This window comes from Protopterus annectens, chromosome 5.part0, assembly GCF_019279795.1.
Source record: "Protopterus annectens isolate FY-2018-M chromosome 5.part0, PAN1.0, whole genome shotgun sequence".
Lineage (NCBI taxonomy): Eukaryota > Metazoa > Chordata > Ceratodontiformes > Protopteridae > Protopterus > Protopterus annectens.
Genome location: NC_056735.1, coordinates 1,297,371,692 through 1,297,395,938, shown reverse-complemented (window position 1 = coordinate 1,297,395,938; position 24,247 = coordinate 1,297,371,692). Strand labels below are relative to the sequence as shown.

The 24,247-nt window shown below is 43.8% G+C and overlaps 1 protein-coding gene across 1 annotated transcript in view; it reads left to right on the top strand.

The window, feature by feature from the left end:
* LOC122801629 (septin-11-like) overlaps positions 1-24,247 on the top strand; it is a gene marked incomplete in the record, with an annotated part of 1,221,166 nt that overhangs the window by 337,529 nt on the left and 859,390 nt on the right. The window contains 1 exon segment of the mRNA XM_044071107.1: positions 20,784-20,970. Within this exon segment, the coding sequence (XP_043927042.1) occupies positions 20,784-20,970 (187 nt within the window).

The window sequence follows — 24,247 nt, the reverse complement described above, 5'->3', positions numbered from 1 at the left end:
CCACTGGCTATCCCTCCTGTTTTAGATATATTGGATGATGTGTACACAGAAGCCAGTCTCTATCCTGATTCTTTGCCTCCAGCCCCTGTTAAACCAGACAGGTATTACCAGGTTCCTGATTCTCATCAGTTCCTATATAAAAGCCATACTGCTGACCCAGAAACAATTTCACAGGGTCCCAAGGGAATTAAGGCCTCTACTGCTAAAAATCCATTAACTTCAGAGAGAGATTCCAGAGCTTTAGAAAGGTGGGGGAAAAAGGTGTACACCTCGGCCACTTTAACCATGAGGGCATTAAACTGTCAGTTCCATATGTTAAAGTATCAACAGTTTTTGATATCTCAGCTGAAAAGCAAGATAACACAACCAGATTTAAAAGAGTTGCAGGATTTCTTGCATGGTGCAGAGCAAGTGGGAAAACATACCTTGCAGTGTGGTTTTGATGCTTTAGAGGCCTCATGTAGAGCTGCTGTTACGGGGTTTGTTATACGTAGGCATGCTTGGCTCAAAGAGCAAACCTTACCAGATCATGTCAAAGCTAAATTATTAGATGCTCCTCTTCAAAAAGATGTATTGTTTGGTGTTAAAGCTGAGGAGGTGCTAAAGAAAATGGAGGAAAAAGCGAAATCAATGCAAACAGTGAAAGATTTCCTGCAGGTTCAGCCTCAACGTTTCAGCAGAAACTGGCCTTCAAAAAATTGGTCCTTTCCAGCCACGGACAGACCTCAAAGGGGCAGATACAGGCGCCCAAGGGGCAGAGGGCAACCTCAAGGATCCTTCAGAGCCAGACCATGGCAAGCACCAACCCCAAGAGGTGGAGAAGATAGATGACAGTCTTTTAGAAAACAGACACAATGACTTCCCCCTACACCTGCCAAGCAAAGCTTTAATGGCAGCACCTTTGGGCGGAAAATTGACATTATTCTCAAAAAATTAGCATATTGTTACATAAGACAAATCGATTCTGGACATTATAGACAGAGGCTACAGGTTCCACTTTCACACTCTTCCAAAAATGAGAGGCATGCCAAACCTGCCACAAAATCAAAGGGCAGAGGCACAAAAACAAGTTTCAGCTCTCATAGACATGAAAGCAATTCAAGAGGTACCTGAAAAAGAACAAGGTCAAGGGTTTTATTCCAGACTATTCCTGGTACCGAGGAAAGACAAAGATTGGAGACCTATCTTAGACCTATCCATCCTAAACACATATCTACAGGTGCCAAAATTCAAGATGCTCACATTACAGCAGCTTCTTCCCATGCTGGTCAAGGAGTCTTGGCTGGTAACATTGGACCTAAAGGAGGCATACCTGCATGTCCCTATCAGACAAGATTGCAGAAGATACCTCAGATTTCTTGCAGGTTCAACCCATTACCAATTCTCTGCATTGCCCTTTGGTTTATCTACTGCACCCAGAGTGTTTACGAAATGCCTGGCATCAGTAATCACCTTCTGCAGACTACAAGGGATACAAATCTACCCATATCTGGATGACTGCCTGATCCAAGCGGACAGCAAGGACATACTACTGCAGCACCTGGCATTTGTAATAAAACTGTTGAACTTCCTGGGATACACAGTCAACAAAAAGAAATCAAAACTAATACCCTCTCAACAAGTAATTTTCCTGGGTGCCATCCTGGACACAACCACCCAGATGGCCTACCTCACGGCAGACAAGCAAGGGCAACTGTCTCAATACTTCAGAAAAATGGCAACTTACACCAGGCTAACTGCAAGGAAAATCCTGCAGGCTCTGGGATTCATGGCATCTTGCATCCTACTAATCCCATGTGCAAAGCTGCATATGAGGAAACTTCAATGCTACCTGAAAAATTTATGGTCTCAGCACAGCCACAGCTTGGAAACAGTTATCCCACTCATTCCATGCCTTCAAAAGGAATTTTTGTGGTGGACTCAAGCTTGCCAAAGAAACACAGGTCTTCCTTTCTGTGTACCTCCAGCAACTCAAATCATCACAACAGACACCTCAGACTACGCCTGGGGAGCACACATGACAGATCAGTGCACTCAGGGAAAATGGACCTGAAAAGAGAAGCACCTCCACGTCAACCAAAAAGAAATGCTAGCCATGCAAAAGGCTATTATGACCTTCAAAGACCTACTGCATCCAGGCCAGCTGTTGATAAGGACAGACAACACCACAGTGATGTGGTACATAAACAAACAGGGGGGAACTCATTCATACCCCCTGTGCAGGCAAGCCATGACCCTATGGAACACAGCACTGGAATTGCAAATTCAACTGCAGGCACAATTCCTGCCAGGGAAGGAAAACACACTGGCAGACAACCTAAGCAGAAATATGACAGATCCACACGAATGGAAGTTGCATCCTCAACTTTTCACAAAGATAACTCAGGCATGGGGACAGCCAGACATAAATCTCTTTGCTACCCACAGAAATTGCCAGTTGAAAAAATTTTGTTCAAGGACCTATCATCCACAAGCCTGGAAAGTGGACGCACTTTCCTTCAATTGGGCAACACTGACAGTCTATGCCTTCCCGCCTCTTCCTCTGCTGCCCAAAGTACTATTAAAAGCCAGAGCAGGGAGGCCGAAAATGATTCTCATCACTCCAGACTGGCCAAGACAACACTGGTATCCGCTCCTGAGGAGCCTGACACACTCCCCACCATGGATCCTACCTCTAGTCCCTCTTCTGTTGTCCCAGCACAACTACAAAACCCTTCACAGCCATCTCAAAACTCTAAATCTAGCTGCATGGAGAATTCCTTGATTTCCCAACAGTTTCTCCTCTCCAAGGAGGTGCAGGAAGTCATCTTGGAGGCCAGAAGACCTTCGACTAGAAAGGCTTACCCCGCCAAATGGAAACAATTTTATGCCTGGAATCTCGAAAAGGGACAGAATCCTTGGGTAATAAATATACCTCAAATTTTACAGTACCTAGCTGAGATGTTAAACAATGGACTTTCCTTCTCCTCCATCAAGATCCATGCTTCAGCCATTTTTGCAGAATACAACACAGATCCTCCATTATTCTCTCACCCTCTCTTAAGGCAGTTCCTCAGAGGGGCAAAGAATATAAAACCCCCAAGGAAACCATCAGTCCCTGCTTGGGACCTCAACTACGTACTGGAAAAGCTGACCTTTCCTCCCTTCGAGCCAGCTTCTTCAACAGAGTTACAGTACTTGTCATGGAAAACAGCCTTTCTTCTGGCTATCACCTCAGCACGCAGGGTTTCGGAGCTTCAGGCCCTCATGGCTGTGCAACCATTCATCATTTTCCATCAGGACAGAGTTTCCTTACGAACCAATCCTACCTTTATGCCAAAGGTAGTATCCAGTGTAGCTTTGAATCAGACTATCCACTTACCTACCTTTTATCCAAATCCACAAAACAAAGGGGAAAGACTACTACATTCCTTGGACATTCACAGACAACTACATTACTACTTGAGAACAAAACCATTCAGGAAATCTGAACAACTCTTTGTGTCCTATGCTGTAGGTGCTCAGGGAAAGGCTATTTCCAAACAGACAATTTCAAAATGGATAGCCCACTGCATACACCTTTGTTACTCATTTCATGGAAAAACTGTGCCTGCATGCATCAGATCCCACTCCACCAGAGCCACAGCTACCTCTGCAGCCTTCCTCAGGGGGGTCCCTACCAAGGACATTTTGGAAGCAGCCACCTGGAGTTCAGTGTACACTTTCTCCAAGCACTATCACCTCCCACTATACTTAAAATCTAGAGCGGGCTTTGCCACAGCAGTCCTGCAGGGCATCCTAGCCCCTCCTAGTTCCATTTAGTGCCTACCACCCTTACTTAGCTTTAGGATTCTACCCATCTGTTATGACTGCAGCTGTATGCACGATGAACATAGTACAGTGTTATACCTACCATAAATGTAGATGTTCCAGTGCTCATACAGCTGCAGTCCAGGTTTCCCTCCCTCCAACCCCTCTTAGGACCGGCCTTATGACAAACACTTTTCATATAACCTTTTTGGGGTATTCTTTTATGGTGTATTTGCTTTCAACTACTATTTTTGATTTATCAACATTGCATCTTTGCATAGCATTATGTTTGCCTTCCTTCTGGGGGCACCTGACATCTGGGGCAAGAAAAACTGAAGAAAATGGCGTTGGCTGCCTCTTTTAAACCCCTGACGCACTGACGTCAGGGAAGAAGCGACGACAACCGACGCTGGACCTAGAGGAATTCGGCCGACCGAGGACCCGCCTGATGGCAGGATAACCCATCTGTTATGACTGCAGCTGTATGAGCACTCGAACATCTACATTTATGGTAGGTACAAAACTGTACTATGTGGTGAGAGAGGACATGCAGGTGGTTGGTGTGACAGAGCACAATGCAGAGGACAGGGAGAAATGGAAACAAGTGATCTGCTGTTGTGACCTCTTAATGGGAGCAGCAGAAAGAAGATGATGATTTGAGGTTCAGACTTCATATCCTTCAGAAAATGTATGGTGACACAAAACATTTTATTTTAGCAACTTTCTAAGTTCATAAGAGCAATACAACTTTCGAAGTTCATAAGAGCAATACTTAAATTTTGCCCCTAGTTTTGGGGCTTTTTCCCCCATTATTTTTGGATTTGTCCAGATTTTTTGTGTTAAGAGGTTGAGAGCTATGACTGAAACACAAATCCTTCAGCAAAAATTAAAGCACTGCCACTACTGCAGTCTTAAACTACTGTCTAGAACACTAGACTTGGCAGAGATTTGCCACTAACACTGCAAATGGAAAACTGAGTAATAGAAAATGAATTGAGGCTCAGATCTTGCAGTAGTTAATTCTTCCACAACTGCAAATGATGCTACAAGAATAAGGTCCCAGAACGAGTTAAACTGCAGACAGGTATCCTTTTTGGCTAAAACATGAGAAAAAGCAGAAAAGTTCAAAAAACATCATCACCACACAGGTCACTAAGTGTAACTGAAATATTTAAGCAGAGTTGAAATAAAAGCTTTTCTCTTCCCTTTTTGTTGAAAAGGTAAATGTGAAGTTGTTCAATCTCGCCATTCATTCTTGCACATGGGTTCGGAGCCAATCCCTCGGCTCCGAGTCAGCCGCTTTCACAAGCTCGAGGTTTTTGAGTAGCTCAAGGCCAAGTCCCTATCCCATGATGCTCTCTGCCTCACATCCACTCTAGTTTGCCGCTGCAACAGATTGGAGGTAGAGAGTGGAGCTCGGGCCAGTATTTCTATTTTCAAATTATTGTTGGATATTTAGCTTTAGATTCTTCTAAAAATAGTGTTTTATCGGCAAGTTAACCTTAGCTTATTGTTTAGGCACTGTCCTTGGTCCTTTTTTGACCAAATTTAGTTTTTGTAGAGCGGCTGCTCTTAGGCCTTTCATTGGCTGCGTTTGAGTTTACCTATCCCGTTTAAAGTGTTAACTGATAATTATAGCGGTTATAGCTGTTTGAAGCTTTAGCTGGTTTTTCTTAGTGTGTGTGTTGCTAGATTATTTAACTGTTAGATATTGTTTCTTTTGTCTAGAGTGGTGCTTGTGTCTAGGCAGTCTATATATACATAGACACAGATGTATACTGTTTTTCATTGAAGTACGGCGGATCATAAAGAAAAGAGAAACAAAAGTCAGGGTTCAAGAAATGCCCTAAGTGTGGACAGAAAATGTCAATTGCAGATCTTCATGTCAGTTATGTGTACTGTCTGGGGGCAGTCCATCTTCAGGAGGACTGCTCCATTTGTCATTCTTTTAGCAGCAGGGTCTTGCTGGAATGCAGGAGAAAACTAGTGGACAGGGGTTTGTTAAATCCTGATTTCCAGGAATCGCTTGACGAGGCTGACCAGACTTCAAAATCTTCAAAGGGATCCAAATCTTCGAAAGCTTCTTCGGAGCTGAAGTCTTTGGCTCCAAAACTTGCTGAGAAGGTGCAGTCGCCGGTTCCACAGTCCTCGGAACTGAACACTGTGCTTGTTTTTCTGAGCCAGTCCCCGGTATTGGAGCCGGTCTCCGAAACTTTGAAATCACCTATTTTACAGTCTGTGGCTTTGTCGATCCCTTCAACTCATTCTTTGAGGAGCCTCTCCAGTGTGGATGTGGACCGAGTGGTGCAGAGGCTCCTCTAGAATCTAGCACTAGCCAAATTGTTGTCTGCTCCAGCCCAACTGGTTTGAGCTGAAGACGGTCTTACCTACTGTGTCTACTCCTCCTCTGAGCCGGGCCTTTGTGGGCAGGGGGAGGTGGGACTGATTGTGGAAACTTGGAGCCGAGGCCTGTTTCAGTGCCATCGGCTCTGTTGACTCAGACTACTTCGGTGAAGTTCGAGGAATCTGGGAGCCAACACTCTCCGGTTGGCTCCGGGTGAGAGTCGATCTGATGGGTCAGTTCTGACCCTTCCTCTCAGCTTTGGTACGGATGAGCTCAGCTCCTTCCTCTGGGTCGGAGACCACTGTTTCAGTGCTGGGGAGGATGCCATCTTCTTCAGAACTGGCTAATTCTTCGCGTCAGTGCAATGGAGCCTTCGATGCCATGAGGAGAGTTATGTCTTTTAAGACACCCACTTCATTAGGGCCTTCCCCCTCATCCCCGAAAGTGCCGCTTTCTATCTCTGCATCACAGTTCCCTGTAAAGCATCGAGACCCAGAGCCTCAGGTAGCCGCATTGGGTGACCCATGCTCTACTGAGACCTCACCAGAAGCTCCCACTGATGAGGTTCTCAGGAAGAAGCTGTGCAATAGGAGGCATTTAGACTCCCCACAGGAGTCTGTCACATCAGACACCGACTTAGAGGAGTCAGAAGGGCCCCCACAGTCCCCCTCGGAGGATATCTCTTTTGCTGATGTCCTTTAAATCCTGAGACAGAGGGGTGACTGGCAGTCCGTTAGCCCTACTGATGATGAGTCGGTGCTTCTGAAGGTCTTTGGATGTTCATCATGTTTCACTGTTGCAGTCATTAAAATTGGGTTATCCTGCTGGCAGGCTACCGCAGTTGGCCTGAGTTCCAAAGTCTAGGTCTGGCGTCAGTTGCTTCCTCCCTGACGTCAGTGCGCCAGGGGTATAAAAGATGCAGCCAACGCCATTTTCTCCAGTCTTTCTTGCCACGCGGTGCCTGAAGCAAAAGCAGTTTGCAAGTGCCAGTCGGCCGACTCCTGAGATTTTCAAATTCGAATTTCAGATCTGAAGTCTTCATTAAAGCTAAGTACCCCGTTAGGGAAACTTTTTTCTTGCTCCAGACCGATGTCAGAAAAAGTTAATAATTGTATTTCTTGTGGGAAGCAAATACCTCATAAGGATTTTCATTCTTACTGTATTCCTTGCGTAGGCCCTGACCACGATGTTGCTAGTTGTCGGTTTTGTGCTAGATTTAACCAATGCACTATTAAGTGTCAGTTCGATTTTGCATTTCATTATTTTGGCAGAAGATTTAACTATATAATGCCATCGGAGCAACTGACTACCGGAGTTTATAAAAAGCGCAAAGAAAAGGACAGGCATCCGAGGTCCAAAACCGACGACGAATCCAAGAAAAGGCTCAGAGACTTCCTTTTGTTACATTAGCACAGGCCCCTTGCTATTCCTCCTGTTTTAGACCTTGTAGATGATGTATTTTCAGAGTCCGGACTGTCTCCTGACTCTTTGTCTGCAGCCCGTGTTAAGCTAGACAGATACTATAGGGTTCCTGATTCTCATAAATTTCTTTATAAGAACCCTGCTGCACACCCAGAAACTATCTCTCAGGGTCCCAAAGGGGTCAAGACGCCCATTGCAAAAATCCCTATACCCTCTGATAGGGATTCAAGGGCTCTGGACAGATGGGGGAAAAAGATTTATACTTCTGCTACCTTGGCTGTAAGAGCTTTAAATTGTCAATTTCATATGCTTAAATATCAGCAATATCTAATGTCACTGCTTAAACAAAAAATGTTGACAAATTCAGAATGTGCAGAAAACAAAGAAATGCAGGATTTATTGCATGCTGCTGAACAAGTAGGAAAGCATACTTTGCAATGCGGTTTTGATTCTCTAGAGGCCTCTTGCAGGGCCGCTGTTACATGTTCTGTCATTAGGAGACATGCTTGGTTAAAAGAACAGAATCTGCCTGATCACGCTAAAGCAAAATTATTAGATGCTCCATTACAACATGATACCTTGTTTGGTGTTAAAGCAGAAGAGGTTTTGAAGAAAATGGAGGACAAAGCTAAACCTATGCAAACAGTCAAGGATTTTTTACAGGTACAACCTCCCAGATTTAGCAGGAACTGGCTTGCAAAGAATTGGTCCTTTCCAGTGTCAGACAGACCACAAAGAGGTAGATACAGATGCCCCAGAGGCAGATCACAGCCCCAAGGCTCATACAGGCCTAAACAATGGGGTGCTTCAACCTCCAAAAGCGGAGAAGAAAAATCACAGCCATACAGGAAACCGTCTCAATGACTTTTCCCCTGCCAGCACCAAGCACTTATCTTCAGGCAGCCCCCTTGGGGGGGAAACTAGCACTTTTTGCTCAAAATTGGCACATGATCACTCAAGACAAATGGGTCTTAAATATCGTATCCCAGGGCTACAGGTTCCATTTTCATACCCTGCCAAGGCCAAACGGTATGCCAGACCAGCCACGCAATCAATGGGCAGAGGCACAAAAACAAGTTTCATCCCTCATGGACATGAGGGCCATTCAGCAAGTACCACAGCAAGAGCAGGGACAAGGATTTTACTCAAGGCTATTCTTGGTACCCAGAAAGGACAAAGCCTGGAGACCAGTACTGGATCTCTCTATCCTGAACACATTCCTGGATATTCCAAAATTCAAAATGTTAACTCTGCAGCAGCTTGTGCCCATGCTGGGCAAGAAGGCTTGGCTTGTGACTTTAGACTTAAGAGGCATACCTGCATGTCCCAATCAGACAATCATGCAGAAGATACCTCAGATTTATAGCTGGCTCAATGCATTATCAATTCTCTGCACTGCCCTTTGGCTTATCCACTGCGCCCAGGGTCTTCCCAAAGTGCCTGGCACCAGTAATTGCTTTTTGCAGACAAAGAGGAATTCAAATATATCCTTACTTGGACAACTGCCTTATTCAAGCAGAGAATAAGGGCACTCTACTACAGCATCTGGCATTTGTAAAAACATTACTAGCAGGCCTAGGGTACACACTAAACGAAAATAAATCAAACTCGTACCCTCTCAAGAGATAATATTCCTGGGTGCAAGCTTAAATACAACTGCCCAGATGACTTATCTCACACCAGACAAACAGACAACTGACTTCTTATTTCAAAATGTTGGCAACAAAGGCCCAGTTATCTGCAAGAAAATTTCTGCATGCTTTAGGCTTCATGGCATCCTGCATTCTGCTAATTCCATATGCAAGACTGCATATGAGGAAACTTCAATGGTATCTAAAAAGTGTTTGGACTCAACATTGCCACAGCCTGGAAACAATAATTACCCTCATTCCCTACCTGCAACAGAAGTTTTGATGGTGGGCAAAAGCCTGTCACCACAACACAGGCAGGCGTTGACAACAGATGCATCAGATTATGCCTGGGGGGCACATATGGCAGGAAGATGTATTCAGGGCACATGGCCCACAAACCAAATGCATCTACATATCAATCAAAAAGAGATGCTAGCAGTTCAGAATGCCCTGACAGCCATCAAGGATCTACTTCATCCAGGACAACTACTGATAAAGACGGACAATACCACAGTCATGTGGTACATAAACAAGCAAGGGGCACACATTCTTACCCCCTCTGCAGACTAGCCATGAACTTGTGGGACACAGCATTGACTTACCAAGTACATCTGCAAGCACAATTCCTGCCAGGAAGGATAAATACTCTGGCAGATGAACTAAGCAGAAACCTAATGGATCCCCACGAGTGGAAATTGGATCCACAAGTCTTCAGCATGATAACAAGGAACTGGGGGTGCCCGGACATAGACCTATTTGCCTCCCCTCACAATTGCCAACTACAAAGATTCTGCACAAGGACTTATCACAAGCAAACATGGAAAGTGGATGTTCTATCTTTCAGCTGGAAAAACCTAACAGTATATGCTTTTCCTCCTCTGCCTTTCCTCCTCAAGGTTGTGTACCTACCATAAATGTAGATGTTCGGGTGTATTCACTGTTGCAGTCCAGGTTACCCTCCCTCCATCCCCCTTATCCTTGCTGGGACTTATCTGTACTTCTCTATTCTATACAACCTACGTGGTGTATTTGCTTGTAGATCAAGGAAAAGTTGTTTTTTGGTTACGCATACTTTGTGGCATTAGTGAGCCTACCATTTTAGGGACACCTGACATCTGGGGCAAGAAAAACTGAAGAAAATGGCATTGGCTGCATCTTTTATACCCCTGACGCACTGACGTCAGGGAGGAGGCGACAGCAACCAACGCCGGACCTGCGGGTAGCCTGCCAGCAGGATAACCCAATTGTAATGACTGCAACAGTGAATACACTCGAACATCTACATTTATGGTAGGTACACAACTGTACTTTTTCAACCCTCCTCCTCCTGGGTGACTCCACCCTTTGATGAACTAATGGAGTTGGTTGCTTAAAGGGCGTGGGAGTCTCTTGATACTGTGGAACCTGTCCCTTGGATGCCCAACAAGTTTAATACATCGCCACAGGACAAAATGTTTCTTACCAAGGAAGTGCCGGTTAATGCCATGGTGGTGGTGGTGGCCACCAAGGAAGAGATGTCTGAAACCTCTTCTTCTGTCCATCCTCCTAATAGAGATTCCAGGATTATGGACAGGTATGGGAAATGCATTTTTAGTTCAGCGACTTTTGCTCAACTATTTGGCACATTTTACCCGACTTCAAAGAGATTTCCTTAAAGAGCTTGGAGAGTATTACAGCTGTAGGCGTTCCTGATAAGGTGACATCCCAGCTCAATGCCCTTAATTCCATAGTTAACTCGTCCATACGACTTATGCAGCTGATGGTACAAGTCGGGCAGCAGGTTCAGCAATAGCTCTTAGGAGACCTTCCTGGATGCGCTTACACCCCTTTGCGGAAGCCTTCAAGTCTTCCTTTGTTCATACCCCATTTCATGGCTCGTCCCTTTTCGGGCCTAAAGTCAAGGAGACCCTCACTAGGTGTGAACAAGATGGAAAGACTCTGCCATAGGAGTCTGTTTTTCCACTCCTACTAGACCCTACCCCAAAGGGCAAAAGGGAGGAAAAATGTGGTTCCGCAAATCCCAAGGAGCTTTTCAGAACACACATACTGAACTCCCCTCCGGGGGCAGTGGAGGAGGTAATAATGGAAGACGCCGTCCAGGCAGCAGAGGGTGTCTGCAAAACCAGGGCAACAGGGATCAGTTCTTTGGCAAGCCCTACCAGCACTCCTGAAAGGAGGCCCGACTGTCCTACTCTGGAGGCAGTCTGGGGTCGCTTGTCTTTGTATCCTGATGCCTGGCTAGAAATTACAAAAGATTAGTGATTACAAAGCATTATTACCAGAGGATATAGCATTCTGTTCTCAGAACCCCCCCCCCCACCCCGTACGAAAGAAAATCCCAGACGTTCCACCCAGTCTCAGGGATCAAGCAGCCATAGAGATTCAAAAGTTGCTGGAAAAGAGTCATCCAGTCGCAGCAGACCAAATAGGATCAGGAACATACTCCAGATTCTTTTTAGTTCCAAAGAAAACAGGGGACCGGAGGCCCATCTTGGACCTCAGCAGACTCAATACTTTTGTAAAGGAGGAGAAGTTCCAGATGGTCACACTTCAGTCGATTCTTCCGTTTCTAGGAACGGGTGATTGGATGTGCTCTATAGATCTCAAGGATGTGTACTATCATATCAAAATGGCCAGACCATCCAAAGATCACCTGCATTTCTGGCTGTGAGCCAGTCACTATCAGTTCTGAGCACTGCCCTTTGGTCTCACAACAGCCCCCAGAGTGTTTACCAAATGCATGGCAGTGGTTACGGCTCACCTGAGGCATCTAGTGTTTCCGTACCTGTATGACTGGCTCCTCAACACCACCTTCAGGCATCAACTAGTTCAATCCAGGTATCACACTCTAAATCTGTGTTCTCAGTTAGGAATAACTATAAATTTCGATAAGTCTGCGTTGTCACCATCGCAGTGTATCTCCTTTATTGAAGCAGACCATCACCGCCATGGTAAAATTGCCACTGGAAAGAATAGTCGCTCTTCGACAACAGGAATCAAACATTCTGACACACAAAAAAGTACCAGCCTCTCAAGTGTTGAAACTACTCAGTACTATAGCAACAACTCTCATAGCAGTTCCTCCAGGGCGTATGCACATGAGAATACTTCATTGGTTACTCGTCACCCAGTGGTCTTACCAACAACTTCCGATGTCATTCTTGATAATTACAGATTCATGGAAAAAGGATCTTCAATGGTGGTTGACCAGCCATCATGCAACAGTAGGTCGTCCATTTGTTCTCCCCTCACCATCAGCCATGGTGACCATGAATGCTTCTCTGATAGGGTGGGGGGACTTTTTCAGGGAAGAACAGCCAAAGGCAGCTGGTCAGAGACGGTCACAATTGCACATCAATGCTCTGGAGATGAGAGCAGTACTTTTGGTGTTGCAGTACTTCCAAGATTCTCTTCCTGTGGGAACGATTGCGATTCAGACTGACATGTCAGTAGTCTGGTATATCAACAAGCAGGGGAAACAAAGTTGTATCCCCTATGTTCAGAGGCCCTAAGAGTCTGGAAGTGGCTGTATCCACCAGTGCTTTCTGATAGCAACGCACATCCCGGGGAAATCCAGCGAGATCGTGGACAAACTGAGCCATTCTGATGCCACATGAGTGGTCCCTCAAAGACTACCTAGCAGAGCTGATTTTCCACAGATGGGGCCAGCCTTCCTGCGACCTGTTTGCATCCCTCATAAATGCCAAATGCAGAAACTACTTTACCCTGAATTCGCCCACCAAGGGAAACACCAAGGGATTCTCTCATACACGTTTGGCACCTGAGACTCTTATATGCATATATGACTACTGACATGTTGTCGATCTGAATCGTAATCGTTCCCACATTAAGTATCCTGTTTTTTCCTTATTTCTGAGTTATTTATAGCACTTTTATTTTAATCACTGTGTGTGAGGTATTAACTAGAATTTTCTACAATTGTTAAGCATCTGGTTGGGTTTGTTTGTTCTGATTTTTGTTTCCCTACCTCCCTATTGGTATCCTGTTTTTATACTTGGTGGCTTTGCAGTTGCCTGCCCTTACTGTAAATTTGATCTGGGACACTCTTCCCAATCTAGTGTCATTACCTCATTCTACCTAATCCAGGGAGAACATTTGAGAAGGCCAACCCAGTTAGCTTCTGCTCCACCTTTCCCCTTTCCACTTTACAAAAAAAAAAATTTTTTTTAAGCTTGTTTCCTGCCTTTCGTGTAAGTCGTCTAGTCCAGATACAGATTTGCTGTTTCCAGAACTGTTTGTAAGCTTCTGAGCCCCCAAGCCTTTCTGTGTAGGAGGGAAGCCTTCTAGCTTAATTTTGTTTCTTAGAACTAGCCAGTTTTCTAGTTTCAGCACTCAAATCTGTTTCTTTGAGCTCAGCACTTGTTCAGAACTCATTGTAAGCACTAAATAAGCTACAAATTACTGCAGCACTCAACTTTCCTCACTTGTCTAGAGGAAAACAGTTTTTAGTACTTAATAAATAAGCACCTATCAGGCATGTCTAAGGGTCAGCTCCCGGTGTTTTCTCCTGTCTACCTGATGAATCTGGGCATCTTGGGGCAATGCAGCAATTGCCTCGTACACAGACAACCCTCTTCTCCTACCACCCAACACTACAACCTGTGAGAGATGCACTTATATAGCCAAACTAGAAACAAAGCTCTCTTCACCCAAGACTGGACTAGACAGTCAAGAGGAGAAAGTAAACACTTGCACCACACCACACTCATCACATAGTCCCTCTAAGCCTACACCTCCAAAACACACACATAGAAACACACACCTACATTCGCAGAGGCTCTCAAAAAAAATCTACCCAGCAACAGGGACCTCCAAAGCAGAAACGCAAGCAACCTCCACCCCCAACACAACCCAAATGACACATAGCCCACAAACTCAGTGTGCCACTCAACCACAGCCCATGAGGCATAACCACATGCCCAACACTCTAGTCATAGGTGACTCTATAGTCAGGCACACTGATGTTCCACTCACCAGGCTAAACAAGGAGAAAGTTACTGTCAGCTGCCTGTCAGGTGCCAGGATCCGCCACATAATGCATGCACTCGGGTAACTCCACAAGTACAGATATGACTCTCTCATTTTCCATGTTGGTGTGAATGACCTACCTCCTGGACTACATGAAAAGAGACATGGAGGAGCTGTCCGATCTTGTAGCCCAGGCAGGTATGACCCTAGCCCTGAGTAGCTTCCTGCCATCACCCAGAATAATACCACAGTACAAGGACAAAATGATTGACTTCAGCAATTGGCTAAGTTTCTGGTGTCATTCTAAGGGGATCCAGTATCTGTCTGTCTGGGATGACATGATCAACAAACCATGATGCTTTGCCAGAGTTGGCCTGCACCTGTCGCCCTTGGGATTCCGGATACTGGCTAAGGCTCTTGCCACCCCTATAGTGCCTTTTTAGGCAAGATTCAAATGACAAATTCGCCACCATAACAGGTACAAGCAAGCAAAATCTGTGGGTAATGCTACTTAATACTAGAAGTCTATACCTCAAAATACACTCACTCGAGGCACTCCTTAAAATGGAGAACATCGGCATCTGTGCAGTGATGGAGACCTGGTTCAAGGCTCCAGAGAGCACCCCTGCATTAATTCATACCACACCTTTTGGCCACCTAACCTGGACCGAAGCACAAAAGGTGGAGGCGTGTCCATATTCATTAAGGATATCCACACCTCCAGGCTAGTCGCTCAGCATAATGCAGCCGAGATTATTCAAGTGCAACTAACTCTGGGCAAGACCGCAATCCAAATTGTAGCTTGCTACATATCCCCCACCATGCCCCAATATTCCCACTCCTCATTTCTTGATACACTGAAAAATATTAGGATACAACCTAACACTCTAATAATGGGCGATTTCAATTACCCCACCATTAACTGGGAAAACTACTAATGTACCAACTCTTGTGCTCAACGTTTTCTGGAATTCATAAATTCCAACGCCTTGGATCAACTCAATCCACACCCCCACCAGGGGCAGCAATATCCTAGACCTGGTCATTACCAACATGGGCAACCGGTGTTACACACCAGAGGTCAATTCCTCGGTCAGATCCGACCACAAGCAAATCACCCTAGACATCCACATCCCACCCCACCCCCATTAGGGAAACCACCGTAAAAAATGTCTCCAAAGCCAACTTCATGCTTCTTAAGACAGAAGTGGCAAACTTCACGATACCCATGCTGACGGACAATAGAGGTACGACTGCTGAATCCTGTACAGTTGCACTTTATAAGCACTTACACGAGTGCATGGATTGTGCAATCCCTAACAGAACCAAGATGCTATCCTCAAAAAAAAAAAAAAAAAAAAAAAAGGGAAGTCAATCTAGTGGTCCCCTGCTATAAACAATCTCTATAACAGAAGAAAGAAACTGTTGCAAAAAGAGTAAAATCCCATGATTGGAGTAACTCCTTGTTCAGCCTTAGTAAGAAGCTGAGATCCCTCATAAAATCCTCCAAAGCTAGTTACGAAAACAATATCGCAGCTGATTCTAAAGACAACCACAAAGCATTCTATAGCTATGTCAAGAATCTCAATGGCAACACTCAGATCTGCTCTGAGTTACAGCACAATGGCACTAAATATACAGAACCAACTGATATTGCCAAACATCCTGGCAGATAGGTTCAGTGCTAACTTTATCCCTCTCTCGTCCCCTAAAAGGCCCATCTCTATACTGGAAGAATGCAAAGTTCCTGTAATCACGGCTGCACAGGTAAACATACTCTCCAAAGCCAAGAACACAGCATCCATGGGACCTGACAACATCCCAGGCTGCGTTCTACATGAACTACAGAACAACTGGCACCCCGCCTAAGTGCCATGTTCAATCATAGCCTCACCTCAGGCTTTGTGCCCACTGAATGGCGAACAGCAACGGTTATCCCACTCCACAAAGGGGGAGCCACCACGGACCCTGGGAACTACCGCCCCATTAGCCTGATGATCCTGGTCTGCAAGGCTGTGGAACGTATCATCAATGGAACATATAAACAATGACATTGGTAATCTCCAAACTCAGGACCCTACCCAGTTCGGGTTTGTAAAAGGCAGATCATGTCTCCTAAACCTGATAGACTTCTTTGAAGCAGTTACCAAAGCTGTAGATGAGGGTAATGTGGTTCACACAGTGTATCTAGATCTCGCCAAGGCTTTTGACACCATCCCCCACAATGGAGTTATAGATATACTCACTAAACTAGGTATAAATCCCTATGTCACAAGATGGGTTGCCAACTGGCTCACTAACAGAACCCACACTGTGAAAGTAGCAGACTCTAAATCCAGCTTCAGACCAGTGACAAGTGGAGTACCAAAGGGTTCAGTCCTGGGTCCTCTCCTGTTTGGTATCTACTTCTCTGAAGTACAGGCCAACACAGAAGGTCTTTGGCTAACAAAGTTCACAGATGACTGCAAACTAGGAGCCATAATCAAAACTCCTAATGATGTGGACATCCTACAAAAGGGCCTCACTGAGACAGGTGCCTGGTATCAAAGCCATGGCCTCAAGCTCAATGCCAAAAAGTGCATTGTCATCCCTTTTGGTAAAAACTCTGTACCCATGAACTAAAACATAGGCAGTAGTCTACTTAACACCGAAAGTGTGATAAGAGACCTTGGGACCCAGGTGGACAGTAGTCTCTCCTTTGATAATCACATCTTCACATTAGTCAGGAAATCCTTCTACGTGGCACACCTCATCACAAAAAGTTTCTCATCCAGGAAAAGAGAGGTCATTGTTCCCCTCTACTCATCACTCATTAGACCCATTATATAGAGTACAACGCTCCTTTTGGTATGTACCTCACAAGACTTCTACAACAACTGGAAAGGCCACAGAAATACCTCACAGAGGATTACCAACCTCAAAAAGATGCCCTACGCAGACCGTCTCAAACTCCAGCTTTACTCTTGTCACATATCGCCTACTCAGAGGCGATCTCTGTCTAACATACAAAGCCATGTCAAACCCAGAGCTGTTCGACATGCCCCACGTAAAGAAATCCCAATCCCTCCAAGCTACACGCTCTAGGGACTTAAACCTTGCAACCACAATAAACAGAACATGCTGGAGGGATAGATTCCTGTCCCAGAGACTTTCCATACTCTAGAACAAACTACCTATCTTTATCAAACAAAGCTCCTCATTAGTACTCTTCAAGAAAAATCTTGATGATTGGATGGGAGATATGAAATTCATCCCGGGAATCACTTCTGTGGCTCTGCTTGACAGGGGCACAGGAAAATAATTTTCTTGGGTGGCAAAAGCCAGGGTACCGTTTGGCTAGGCTTATATAGGCTCTAGGGCCAATAGCCTAGTACCTTCCTATGAACCTATTTCCATCCATCCCCCTGATTCCAAAATGTTTGCAGAAAGCCAAAGCCTTGGGGGAGGATTGTAATTCTGATAGCCCCGTATTGGCCTCGACAGATTTGGTTCCCCTTCCTTCGACTCTACCAACTAGTGGAACCTGTGATTCCTGACCCAGTTCCATATCTGCTGACACATGCATCAGGGGCTCTTCATTCTTCTCTTCATTCCCTCAGATTGACAGCTTGTCTGCTCCGATTTCCAACATAGCCAGGTTCCACAATTTTTCCTCTGAGGTACAGCATATCCTTGTATGCTCTCATAAAGCTTCAACCATAAAGTTGTACGCCAGCAAAAGGAAGCGGTTTGCTTTCTGGGTTTCGCAAAATGATATTGACCCATACGTGTGTTGCCCCAATTGCTAGCATTGTAGATATTCTTGACTAAGCTTTTTAACCTATTAACCAACTACTAAACAAGTACATCTCAAATCGCCCCCTACGCTCTTCTGAAAAACACTCCTTTTTATCTCTAAAGCCAGTAACACCGCAGGAAAGGCCCTGTTCTCCCACAACATAGCCAGAAACTGGAACAACCTCCCCACTTCTTTAACCTCTGCTCCTTCGCTCACCATATTCAAAAATTCTCTCAAAGAGCACCTAATGAATAAATGGTTATGTCCCTGCATCACATAATAATCCACATTTTCAATCTATGTGCTGTAAGCATCAGGAATCTAATGCAAACCTAGAATTGTAATAAGTTGTTTCTCTACATCCTCTTTCAGGACTTGTTCGTATGTCATTTCAGTATAATATCTCAGTTTCTTACTCTGTAATGCATAACATTTAACTGTAAGTATGTTGTTTCTCCATGCTCTACTTTTGAATCAAGACAATACCTTAGTACGCTGTAATATTTTCCTGCTCTTCGTTTAAATCTATGTATCCTTATGTAACATGTAAATGTTTTATCATGTCAGTTTCTATGATAACTTGATGGAGATTTTCTCCCCGGGCCTCCGCTGTAAATGGACATGTGTCCAGTCGAACTATCCCGGCTAACAAATGTAAAATAAAATAAAAGGTGCTGTGGCTGCATGAGTTCAGTCAGCTGCAATTTCAAATTTTCACCTCGGATTAGAAGGTTCTAATCTTATGTCTCACAGGTTATGTATAGCCTTCTTAAAAGGAACCATACATCTTAGACCACCAGTTAGACAACCTTTTACTCCTTGGAATTTTGTTCTATTAAGGATTATTCTTCCTCCATTTGAGCCTGCATCCTCCTGCCAACTAAAATTTCTCTGTTGGAAAACCATCTTTTTGTGGCCATTACAGTGTCCAAACTTCTGGCCTCATCTATTAAAACCCCCATGTTTGATTTTTCACCCTGACAGAGTGTCGCTCAGGACTAACCCCTCCTTTCTTCCAAAGGTATGTTCGGAGGCTAATCTGAATCAGACTGTTGAACTCCCAACCTTCTTCAGTAACCATTCCAACAAGTTGGAGTAGATGTTCAGATAACTCTGATTTCATTTGGATAGAACAAAAGAATTTAGAAAATCAGAAAAACTTTTTGTCTCAGTATATACTGACACCAAGAAAGGGCTACCGGTGTCAAAAGTTACTCTTTCCAAATGGTTGCCTGATTGCATAAAATTCACATATTCCTCCGTGAATCAACCGTTAGAACATAGCGTGTCAGTGCATTCCACTAGTGCTGTTTCTACAACTACAGCTTATATGGCTAGGCTGCTGTTGGACATATGTGCAGCTGCGACTTGGTCTAAGACTCACACCTTCATTACGCATTACAAAGTACATAAGGCCTCCAGGGACAGGGCTTCCTTTGGTTCCACTGTCCTCAGGAATATACTCCTGTGAGCCACCCAAGATGAATAGTGCTTGGGGATGCTACCCATGTGTAAGATTGAATGGCGAAATTGAACAACTTCACACGAAGAAGTTATGTACTTACCATAACGTTCCATGTGAGTTGTTCATCTCGCCTTCATTCTTACATTCCCACCCGCCTTCCCTTTCCAGGCTTCGTGAAGAACGAGTTTTTTCGGTCTGGTGGGTCTTGTTATAGGATTTCTTACTCCGGCTGGAGTAATGTTCATGTGTTTCTTATGTTGCACATGTTGAGATCTGAAAACTAGATCTGAGGTGAGGCAGAGATGGGATAGGGACTTGTCCTCGAGCTACTCGAAAACCTCAGACTATGAGCCAAGGGATCGGCTCCGAACCCATGTGTAAGAATGAAGGCGAGATGAACAACTCACATGGAACGTTATGGTAAGTACATAACTACTTTTCTCACAGTTCAGGACTTTTCACACTTCTGAGAGTCTTTTATAAAAAAAATCAGGCTGGTGGTTTAAGTGTCATTTACCAGCCCACACACCTGATTATCAAACAAAAAAAAATAATAACTGGAGCCACCATATTTATTTAATTATAGTAATTTTACTGAAGTTTTTTTTCTCTGCATGTGTGTGTGACAGGAGGTCTTATTAGTATTAATCTGCCATTGTATTGATTTCTAAAAGCCTATATTGAGGCTTTGATTTTTAATCAACTTCTGTCCTCCACCCAGAAAGAAATTTTTCAGGATTTTAAACTGTAAATGAGGAAAGAAGGGTGGATTGTACTGTAACTAGGAGACAGTTGCTCTTCTGTAAAGTAACCCAGTGATGTTCTGGATTGGGGGGAGGGTCGGGTAACATTTACAGATTAGAACTGATGGCTGTTTGAATTTTGTTGCCATGGTGCACCAGATGGAGGGAGATGGATGCCCGGAAGTACATATTCTAACGCGGGTATGAAAGCATTTTAAACGGGGTTATTTGATCACTGAATTTAGCAGTGTGCTACGTGACTTGCACTTTTTTGTGGCTAGGTGTTAGTAATGCACGCGTAGGTTTGAGGGCCAGCTGCATTTTTACTCATCTGTGTTTGCTTACCATACTACTAGTATCATTTTAGATCAATGGTATGGATCAGGAGACCTATGTTCGGACCTTTTACTTATGAATGTTTTTATCTGTATTTAAGACTTTTGTGATGGTGTATGGTAGCCTTGTTTGTATGCCTGTCTGTTTTGTGTGGTTATTCCTGTAAAGGGGCTTTGAATCATTTTGCTTATCCGGTGATATTAGTCAGTTCAGTTACTGCGCCATAGTGCTGTTAGTATTACAGTTTAATTTATAGGTGATTTATATTTAATGTATTTCTTTGTAGCTATAAGCCAGTAGTGGACTACATTGATGCCCAGTTTGAAGCTTACTTGCAAGAAGAACTGAAGATTAAACGCTCTTTGTACAATTACCATGATACTCGCATTCATGCTTGCCTTTACTTTATTTCGCCTACGGGCCATTCACTCAAGTCACTGGATCTGGTAACCATGAAGGCACTTGACAGCAAGGTCAGATTTTTATATTCAGTCTTTCAGAAATAGTTGTATGTTTTGGTAGTCTGAAATGAATGTTGGTAGTAATAGAAAAAATTGCTTTCTGAAATAGAACATGCCTTGATTATATTGCTGGTGTTCTATAACTAACTACATTAAGAAACACAGTGCTGTGCACAATAAATACAGATAAATTTTTAGTTGGGGATCTGATGTTGGGGATTTTAGTTGGAGATGATGTGATATAATGAACTGTTTTTTCCATAGGTTGCAGATCTCTTCATTAAAATCGGTTGTCAGAAGTAAGTCCCTGTCACAGAAGTGGGACAAAATTGTGAGTGTCTAATCTTACAAGTAGTTTAGAAACACGCAAATCACTCATCTGGTTCAGTACTTTTACCATTAAATCTGTTTATAAGACGATGGCACCCCTCCTTGACCACATTTTCACTAGTTTTAAAGACTGAGGTAGGTGCTGGTAGAGCTGTCACAGTGTTCTAGATGACCTCCACACAACTTCAAGAAAATGGCTTTGAGAGAGTAGATCTATGAGCCCTGGATAGACTGCATTGTGATACTGTGCCTTGGGGTGGATGTTCTTCATCTCACATTGCTGCAGTCATAACAATATTTTTGTCTTTTCTTGCCTCAGTTATATCCGGATGTCAGAAAAAAACCCTGAGGGAGCATTTTTTTTATTTTTGGGAGGATTTCAGATTTATCCCGGAAGAGGCTTAGGAAATTCTTGTTTTTTACCACAACATAGGCTTGGCTATACCCCCTGTTTTGGAGGTTGTTCAGGATGTTTGGTTACACCATAAGCCAGCATACAGATATTCAGATCATAAGAGGCTCATAAATATCTAAGCACCAACCAGAAGGGATGACAGGTGGAAGGGAGGGTAAGGTAATGGTGGGTAAAAATCTGTGCCCTAGAGAGATGGAAATTTTAGAGCTTTGGATAGTAAAAGTGTATACCTCTTCCCTATACCTCTTCCACAATGAGAATGGGGCTTTCATATGCCGAGCTAGTAGAGAATTTTCTACCTATTTCCTTTAAAATCTAAAAGAAATCTAAGGTAGATGCTTGAGGCAGAGAAGGAATTACAGGATACAATTCATGCCTCTGATCAGGTGGGTAAGCATTCTGGGTAAGCATTGTTTGGTTTGTTTTACAGGCTTCTTCCAGGGTGGCTAATATCTATCATCAGTTATTCAGAGGGCACCCTGGGCTTAAGGATCAGAACTTGTCAGAGCTTGTTAGCTTCAGTCTGAAGTTCTCCTGGAGTTCAGTCTTGAAGAAGAAAAAAGACAAGGCTAAGTCTATGGCAGACTGTTAAAGTTTTTGCAGGTCCAGCCCCTAAGTTTAGCTAGCAGAAATTGCCTACTAAAGGGATGGGCTTACCCTTCTTCTGATTTACAGTCTAGAGGCAGATCTACAGACCACCTGCATGATCCTCCCCATCTCGGCAGCTCCTCTGGGAGGATTCCTGGGACCTTCAGGCAATGGCTTTTTTAGTCACCCGGGACACCAATAGTGCTGGGGATTGGTAAATCGAATTTACAAGAGAGTTTTTTGGCCACATTGCCTCCTTTCAAAGGCATGCATGCCACTCGCTCCTCCTCAGCAAAGGGGAGTGAGGCTCACAAGATTTATTTCTTTACTTCTTCTTATGGGGCACAGGGTCCTGTCTCAGAAGTGGTGGGCCTATTTTATTATCTTCCCAAGCTTTTGAAGGTCAGTCCAGGACAAGCCCTCTCCCATGAAATAGATCCCCAGATTCAGCTGGGTACCCTCTGCCCTCTGCTGAGGAGTTTAGCGCGGCCTTGCCTCCTTTGCCATCAATTCCACACCTTTTGTCCCAGGCAGGCAATCATCATTTCAATGTCAGGATACAGTCCCATCATCTGCTTGGCAGGATTCTGTTCTGAACCTGGAGGGTCGCAGCTCTCAACAAGTTTTGAATGTCATTCATTTGGAGGCAAGAAGCCCTGTACAAGAAGAAGTTTATGCTGACAATGGGAGAGATTTTTATTTGGAGCAAAGCAAGGCTTTGATGTTTCAGGCCTAATTTGTTGTTTCACACTTCAGTATCTATCTTACACTTTAGACAAGTCTTTGTCTTTCCTCTGTAAAAGTTCATGCTGCAGCATTTCTTCTGCTCATGACTGTGACCCACCATTATTTCTCTCATCCTTGTTTAAGCAATTTCTTCTTAGAGGGCAAAAGAACATAGACCCTCCAGAGCTCCTACTCCTTCCCTGGATTCTCAATTTTGTGTTGGAAAAACTCACTTTACCCTTTTTTTGAACCTGCAGCCACATCAGAGTGAAGTTTTTGTCTTGGAGTTTTTGTGTTTTTGTACGCCTTAGCTAGAAGGGGTATCTGATTACAAGGCTCTAATGGCAGCAGTTGAACCTTCTGATTTTTTAAGGATAGAAGGTATATCCCTACGCCAACCCCTACTTTTATGCCTAAAGTGGTTTCCAAATGTGGTGGCCTTGAACCAATATTCATTTATTATTTTTTTTTGCTGATCCCAAAATAAAGGGGGAAAAAAAAATGCATTTTTGGATATTCAGCAGTTGCGTTTCGTTATTATTTTGAGCAGAACTAAAGGGAGACAGTGACAGTCTCAACAGTTGTTTGTTTTTTGCTTCTCTCTAGGGAAACCTGTTTCAAAACAAACTATTTTCTAGTGGATTAGCCATTGTATTGCTTTTTGTACTCTCATCATGGTTCCTTTACTTTTGTTTGGGATTCTACCCACAGGTAATGACTGCAGCAATGTGAGATGAAGAACATAGTCCTTCCCCACTTTTGGAATGGTTGTTGTTTGAGAGTTTGTGTTTTAGTTTGTTATGTTTTAGGTGTTTGTTTTTTCTGTTTTTTTTTGGCTATTTTTTTAGGGCCTTCTGACATCTGGGGGCAAGAAAGACTGAGGATATGGTTCTAGATATTGAAACAGGATTATCTGATGATGATTATTTTCGTCCGATTCAACATGTGGGTTTTTGGATCCGGTGTGTACCTTTGTACCATAGTATTGGATCCAAGAGCTGTGATTCTTCTACTACGTACTACAATTCTGCCTGAATTACCTCAGGTCTTGTTTGCTGCCAAATAGACATGTTGACCAAGAGCACCATCCTGTTTTCACAATAAGTGTAGATTTTGTTTCTCCCTTTAGTTTGTAGATAGAATGTTTAAGAGACCAGATATAGCTTTAGTATTAGTGTTAGTGCAGAATTTTCTAATACTTCTACTGTTTGTAGTGTGTCAACTTTAGTT